Genomic DNA, 7912 nt, shown 5'->3' with positions numbered 1-7912 from the left:
AAGACTCTGTGGGGGCCACTCTGTGGGGGCCACTCTGTGTGTGCCACTCTGTGGGGGCCACTCTGTGTGTGCCACTCTGTGGGGGCCACTCTGTGTGTGCCACTCTGTGGGGGCCAGTCTGTGGGGGCCAGTCTGTGGGGGCCAGTCTGTGGGGGCCACTCTGTGTGTGCCACTCTGTGGGGGCCAGTCTGTGGGGGCCAGTCTGTGGGGGCCACTCTGTGTGTGCCACTCTGTGTGTGCCACTCTATGGGGGCCAGTCTGTGGGTGCCACTCTATGGGGGCCAGTCTGTGGGTGCCAGTCTGTGGGTGCCACTCTGTGGGTGCCAGTCTGTGGGTGCCAGTCTGTGGGTGCCAGTCTGTGGGTTTCACACTTTGCACATTTTGCGCGTGCCAACGTCTCCAATGAAGAAGATTTGGTGTTTTGTTTCTTTGGCATTTGGCAAGGACCTCTCACACCTCTGACAGGCAGCTGGCAGGTGTAAGTGGCACTATTGCACCTGGACGTAGTGCCACTTTCTCACAATGGGTGATGTAGTGCCAGCGATACATGAAAGTTGACATAGTGCCACCTATGCATGAAAGTTGACATAGTGCTACTTTTTCATGTATATTGATGTAGTGCCACCTTTAAATGAAAGATGGCATAGCGCCACCTTTACATGAAAGTTGATGTAGTTCCACTTTTTCATGAAAGTTGACATCGTGCCACCTTTTCATTAAGGTTGACGTAGTGCCATCTATACATTAAAATTGACATAGTGCCACCTATGCATGAAAGTTGACATAGTGCCACCTATACATGAAAGATGACATAGTGCCACCTTTACATGAAAGTAAACTTAGTGCCACCTTTACATGGAAGTTGACAGTGCCACCTATACATAAAAGTTGATGTTGTTCCAACTTTACATGAAAGTTGACATAGTGCCACCTTTACATGAAAGTTGACATAGTGCCACCTCTACATGGAAGTTGACATAGTGCCCCTATACATGAAAGATGACAAAGTGCCACCTATACATGAAAGTTGACATAGTGCCACCTATACATGAAAGTTGATGTAGTGCAACCTTTACATGAAACTTGATGTAGTTCCACCTTTACATGAAAGTTGACATAGTGCCACCTATGCATGAAAGTTGATGTAGTGCCACTTTTTCATGAAAGTTGATGTAGTGCCACCTCTACATGGAAGTTGACGTAGTGCCACCTATACATGAAAGTTGACGTAGTGCCACCTTTACATGAAAATTGACGTGGTTCCACCTTTACATGAAAGTAGACGTAGTGCCACCTTTACATGGAAGTTGACAGTGCCGCCTATACATAAAAGTTGATGTTGTTCCAACTTTACATGAAAGTTGACATAGTGCCACCTTTACATGAAAGTTGACATAGTGCCACCTCTACATGGAAGTTGATGTAGTGCCACCTATACATGAAAGATGACAAAGTGCCACCTTTACATGAAAGTAGACGTAGTTCCACCTTTTCATGAAAGTAGACATAGTGCCACCTTTGCATGAAAGTTGACCTTGTGCCACCTGTACATGAAAGTTGACTTAGTGCCACCTATGCATGAAAGTTGACATAGTGCCACCTATACATGAAAGTTGATGTAGTGCCACCTTTACATGAAAGTTTACATAGTGCCACCTTTACATGAAAGTTGACATAGTGCCACCTATACATGAAAGTTGACGAAGTTTCACCTTTACATGAAAGTTGATGTAGTGCCACCTTTACATGAAAGTTGACATAGTGCCACCTTTACATGAAAGTTGACATAGTTCCACTTTTACATGAAAGTTGACTTAGTGCCACCTATGCATGAAAGTTGATGTAGTGCCACCTATACATGAAAGTTGACATAGTTCCACCTGTACATGAAAGTTGACTTAGTGCCACCTATGCATGAAAGTTGATGTAGTGCCACCTTTACATGAAAGTTGACATAGTTCCACTTTTACATGAAAGTTGACTTAGTGCCACCTTTAAATGAAAGATGACATAGTGCCACCTTTACATGAAAGTTGATGGAGTTCCACTTTTTCATGAAAGTTGACATCGTGCCACCTTTTCATTAAGGTTGACGTAGTGCCATCTATACATTAAAATTGACATAGTGCCACCTATACATGAAAGTTGACATAGTGCCACCTATACATGAAAGATGACATAGTGCCACCTTTACATGAAAGTAAACTTAGTGCCACCTTTACATGGAAGTTGACAGTGCCACCTATACATAAAAGTTGACATAGTTCCACCTGTACATGAAAGTTGACTTAGTGCCACCTATGCATGAAAGTTGATGTAGTGCCACCTTTACATGAAAGTTGACGTAGTTCCACCTTTTCATGAAAGTAGACATAGTGCCACCTGTACATGAAAGTTGACTTAGTGCCACCTATGCATGAAAGTTGATGTAGTGCCACCTTTACATGAAAGTTGACGTAGTTCCACCTTTTCATGAAAGTAGACATAGTGCCACCTTTGCATGAAAGTAGACATTGTGCCACCTGTACATGAAAGTTGACTTAGTGCCACCTATGCATGAAAGTTGATGTAGTGCCACCTCTCCATGAAAGTTGATGTAGTGCCACCTCTCCATGAAAGTTGATGTAGTGCCACCTCTAGATGAAAGTTGAGGTAGTGCCACCTCTCCATGAAAGTTGACATTGTGCCACCTGTACATGAAAGTTGACTTAGTGCCACCTATGCATGAAAGTTGATGTAGTGCCACCTCTCCATGAAAGTTGATGTAGTGCCACCTCTCCATGAAAGTTGACATAGTGCCACCTATGCATGAAAGTTGAGGTAGTGCCACCTCTGCATGAATGTTGATGTAGTGCCACCTCTGCATGAATGTTGATGTAGTGCCACCTCTGCATGAAAGTTGAGGTAGTGCCACCTCTAGATGAAAGTTGATGTAGTGCCACCTCTCCATCAAAGTTGACATAGTGCCACCTCTGCATGAAAGTTGACGTAGTGCCACCTCTGCATGAAAGTTGAGGTAGTGCCACCTCTGCATGAAAGTTGATGTAGTGCCACCTCTCCATGAAAGTTGAGGTAGTGCCACCTCTGCATGAAAGTTGACATAGTGCCACCTCTGCATGAAAGTTGAGGTAGTGCCACCTCTCCATGAAAGTTGATGTAGTGCCACCTCTGCATGAAAGTTGATGTAGTGCCACCTCTCCATGAAAGTTGAGGTAGTGCCACCTCTCCATGAAAGTTGATGTAGTGCCACCTCTGCATGAAAGTTGATGTAGTGCCACCTCTCCATGAAAGTTGAGGTAGTGCCACCTGTTCACGCGGGCGACTGCACGCCGATGCGCTCCAGGCCATTGGAGAGTCTGAGGTCGCTGTCCGCAGACGAGTCGCTGCCGGTGCTTTCCCCCGAGAGCAGGCGGGTGACTTTGAGGTCGGCCTTCAGAGTCCGCAGGTCGTTGCCGATGCTCATCTCGCCCAAATGGTTGATGATCTGAGTCAGCTCCTGCTGGTCGTCGCGGGCGACCAGGCCGCCGCCCGGCGTGTCCAGGACGTCCTCGCACTCAAAGTGCGTCGCCTCTTCCTCCTCCTCCTCCTCCTCCTCCTGCTCCTCGCCCAGCGGGTCCTCGGTGATGGAGCCCAGCTTGGGGGCGCTGCGGCTGCGCTCCACGGGGGGTTTGTAGCAGCACTGGGCATTGAGCAGCTTCCTGAGCGGCACCAGGGGGACGCTGCGCTCGCCGATGAGCTGCTGCTGCTGGTGGCGGGCGTCGTCGCGCCGCTTGAGGCGCTTGAACTCGGCCAGGGCGGCGGCGGAGGTCTGGTAGAGGAGCAGCGCCACGGCCTTGGCCTTCTCGGGCCGGGAGACCAGCACGGCGTGGCAGCGCAGCATCACCGCCTTGTGCTTCATCTCGTGGCGGTAGATCCAGGCGAAGACCTTGGGCAGCCGGGGGTCGGCCACGCAGTAGGTGATGCGGTGCAGCAGGTAGAGGTGGCCCGGCCTCCCCGCCTTGTCGTCCACGTGCACCATGCGGACGCCCTGCGAGCTGACGGTCAGGCGCATCTTGGTGCCGCTCTTGCCCGCGTCGCTCTTGGCCCAGATCTTGGCCACCGCCGCGTCCGTGCAGCCGTCCCCTTTGGACTGGATGGTGGTGGCGTTGCCCAGGTAGAGCACCGTGTAGGTGGGGTCGTCGCCGGTGATCTTCACCTTCCTCCTCTTGGACTTGAACATGCTGCCCACCCGGTAGAGGGCGCTCTCCGGACAGGACTTGGCGAAGGAGGCGAGCGCCGCGTAGTTGAGACTCACCGCATAGCCCTTCTGCTTGGACGGCTTGTCTTCCTCGATCAGCTCCAACTTGCTCTTCTTCCACGGCAGCATTTTGTCGGCGGCCCGCCGCACCTCCCCTGGGGGGCAGGGACACCTCAACTCTTGCTTTTTGTGCGCCCACTCAAGTCATGGAGTCATGGGAGAGCTAGTCTAGGACTGGCAGAGACTCCGGACTTGGCTGAAGAGATCCATGGCTGCCCGCTCAGTCTGCCGGCACACTGAGGGGAGGAGGGAGCGGCGGAGCTTTAAACGCTGGAAGAAACCATCTCAGGCTTGTAGGGGGGGGGGGGAACCAACCATTCAGCTTCATGTGGCACACCGGGGGCATGTCATGCTGCCACCTTCCGGCCAGTGGCAGAACTGCAACTTCTCGCCCTGAAAAGACTACATTTGAGGACAAAATACTAAAAACTGGAGAAATGATCCGTCCATGCATCTACTTAATTTTACCTGATATCATATTTCCTCAATTAAGATGTGTATACCTCCAAATTAGCAGGACTTTTAAGATGGAAAAACGTATTTTATTTTGAAAACCAGCATTGTTAAACTTGTTATTTTTAAATGAAGCATCCTCAGAATATTGCAAAATCTTTTATTTTCAATGTGGGGGAAATATCTTCTGTAAATAGTTTTTTTTAGTCAGTTTTTACATTTTTAAAATACAAAAAAATAAAAATATTTGTGCCGCAATTAAAATTACAATATAAAGTCAATGACTAAAATACGTAAATAGCTCTTAAAACTAGGGAACGTTCTTGAAAATAAAATAGTGATAAATACTGCGAGCTCACCAAGCAAATATAAGTATTTAAAAATGAAAAAAATAAAATAAAAAATTTGATACGTTACAGGCTGTTTAAATGTGCTCTTCCCCAATTTACAGCTGAAAAGATTTGGTGACAAAATACTAAAAACTGGAGAAATTATGTGTCCGTGCAGCTACTTGATTTTACCTGATATCATATCCTCAATTAAGATGTGTATATCTCCAAATTAGCAGGACTTTTAAGATAGAAAAACATATTTTATTTTGAAAACCAGCATTGTTAAAATTGATATTTTTAAATGAAGCATCCTCGGAATATTGCAAAATCGTTTATTTTCAATGTGGGGGAAATATCTTCTGTGAATAGTTCTCTTCTCCGTTTTTACATTTTTAAAATACAAAAAAATAAAAATTATTTGTGCCGAAATTAAAATTACAATGTAAAGTCAATGACTAAAATACGTAAATAGCTCTTAAAACTAAGGAAAGTTATTGTAAATAAAATAGTGATAAATACTGCAAGCTCACCAACCAAATATAAGTATTTAAAAATAAAAAATAATAATGAATGTTTTGATACGTTACAGGCTGTTTAATTGTGCTCTTCCCCAATTTACAGCTGAAAATATTTGGTGACAAAATACTAAAAACTGGAGAAATGATCTGTCCGTGCATCCACTTAATTTTACCTGATATCATATCCTCAATTAAGATGTGTATACCTCCAAATTAGCAGGACTTTTAAGATGGAAAAATGTATTTTATTTTGAAAACCAGCATTGTTAAACTTGATATTTTTAAATGAAGCATCCTCGGAATATTGCAAAATGGTTTCTTTTCAATGTGGGAGAAATATCTTATGTGAATAGTTCTCTTCTCCGTTTTTAAATGTTTTAAATACTGCAAAATAAAAATTATTTGTGCCGAAATTAAGATTACAATGTAAAGTTAATGACTAAAATACGTAAATAGCTCTTAAAACTAGGGAACGTTCTTGAAAATAAAATAGTGATAAATACTGCGAGCTCACCAAGCAAATATAAGTATTTAAAAATGAAAAAAAAAAAGATACATTACAGGCTGTTTAATTGTGCTCTTCCCCAATTTACAGCTGAAAAGATTTGGTGACAAAATACTAAAAACTGGAGAAATGATCCGTCCATGCATCTACTTAATTTTACCTGATATCATATCCTCAATTAAGATGTGTATATCTCCAAATTAGCCGGACTTTTAAGATGGCAAAATGTATTTTATTTTGAAAACCAGCATTGTTAAACTTGATATTTTTAAATGAAGCATCCTCGGAATATTGCAAAATGGTTTATTTTCAATGTGGGAGAAATATCTTATATGAATAGTTCTCTTCTCCGTTTTTAAATTTTTTAAATACTGCAAAATAAAAATTATTTGTGCCGAAATTAAGATTACAATGTAAAGTCAATGACTAAAATACGTAAATAGCTCTTAAAACTAGGGAACGTTCTTGAAAATAAAATAGTGATAAATACTGCGAGCTCACCAAGCAAATATAAGTATTTAAAAATGAAAAAAATAAAATAAAAAATTTGATACGTTACAGGCTGTTTAAATGTGCTCTTCCCCAATTTACAGCTGAAAAGATTTGGTGACAAAATACTAAAAACTGGAGAAATTATGTGTCCGTGCAGCTACTTGATTTTACCTGATATCATATCCTCAATTAAGATGTGTATATCTCCAAATTAGCAGGACTTTTAAGATAGAAAAATATATTTTATTTTGAAAACCAGCATTATTAAACTTGATATTTTTAAATGAAGCATCCTCGGAATATTGCAAAATGGTTTATTTTCAATGTGAGGGAACTATCTTATGTGAATAGTTCTCTTCTCCGTTTTTACATTTTTAAAATACAAAAAAATGTAAATTATTTGTGCCAAGATTAAAATTACGATGTAAAGTCAATGACTAAAATACGTAAATAGCTCTTAAAACTAGGGAACGTTCTTGTAATTAAAATAGTGATAAATACTGCGAGCTCACCAAGCAAATATAAGTATTTAAAAATGAAAAAAATAAAATAAAAAATTTGATACGTTACAGGCTGTTTAAATGTGCTCTTCCCCAATTTACAGCTGAAAAGATTTGGTGACAAAATACTAAAAACTGGAGAAATTATGTGTCCGTGCATCTACTTGATATTACCTGATATCATATCCTCAATCAAAATGTGTATATCTCCAAATTAGCAGGACTTTTAAGATGGAAAAATGTATTTTATTTTGAAAACCAGCATTGTTAAACTTGATATTTTTAAATGAAGCATCCTCGGAATATTGCAAAATGGTTTATTTTCAATGTGGGAGAAATATCTTATGTGAATAGTTATCTTCTCCGTTTTTACATTTTTAAAATACAAAAAAAATTTAAATTATTTGTGCCAAGATTAAAATTACAATGTAAAGTCAATGACTAAAATACGTAAATAGCTCTTAAAACTAGGGAAAGTTACTGTAAACAAAATAGAGATAAATACTGCGAGCTCACCCAGAAATATAAGTATTTAAAAATGAAAATAAAAAAATAAAAACAATTATACATTACAGGCTGTTTAAATGTGCTCTTCCCCAATTTACAGCTGAAAAGATTTGGTGACAAAATACTAAAAACTGGAGAAATGATCTGTCCGTGCAGCTACTTAATTTTACCTGATATCATATCTTCAATTAAGATGTGTATATCTCCAAATTAGCAGGACTTTTAAGATAGAAAAACAGATTTTATTTTGAAAACCAGCATTGTTAAACTTGATATTTTTAAATGAAGCATCCTTGAAATGTTGCGGA

At 41.4% G+C, this 7912-nt stretch overlaps 1 protein-coding gene across 34 annotated transcripts; it reads right to left on the bottom strand.

The window, feature by feature from the left end:
- Nucleotides 1-256: 256 nt before the first annotated feature.
- Nucleotides 257-4522, bottom strand: fam43a (family with sequence similarity 43 member A). Of its 34 annotated transcripts, none has more exons than XM_061883931.1 (3): nt 932-4522; nt 794-821; nt 257-625 (listed from the first exon to the last, which is right to left on the bottom strand). In XM_061883931.1, exon 1 carries the CDS (start codon nt 4364-4366, stop codon nt 3311-3313), a length of 1056 nt encoding a protein of 351 aa, XP_061739915.1. In that variant the 5' UTR covers nt 4367-4522; the 3' UTR covers nt 257-625; nt 794-821; nt 932-3310. The 34 variants fall into 34 exon arrangements, with proteins under 34 accessions (XP_061739915.1, XP_061739912.1, XP_061739930.1 ...); XM_061883928.1 differs by having other exon boundaries at nt 257-821; nt 932-959; nt 1015-4522; XM_061883946.1 differs by having other exon boundaries at nt 257-1126; nt 1377-1404; nt 1657-4522.
- Between the last annotated feature and the right edge of the window lie 3390 nt (nt 4523-7912).

Source organism: Nerophis ophidion, linkage group LG22 (genome assembly GCF_033978795.1).
Source record: "Nerophis ophidion isolate RoL-2023_Sa linkage group LG22, RoL_Noph_v1.0, whole genome shotgun sequence".
NCBI classification, from domain to species: Eukaryota; Metazoa; Chordata; class Actinopteri; order Syngnathiformes; family Syngnathidae; genus Nerophis; species Nerophis ophidion.
Note: the sequence above shows the minus strand (reverse complement) of the source record. Positions and strands in the feature narration are given on the sequence as shown.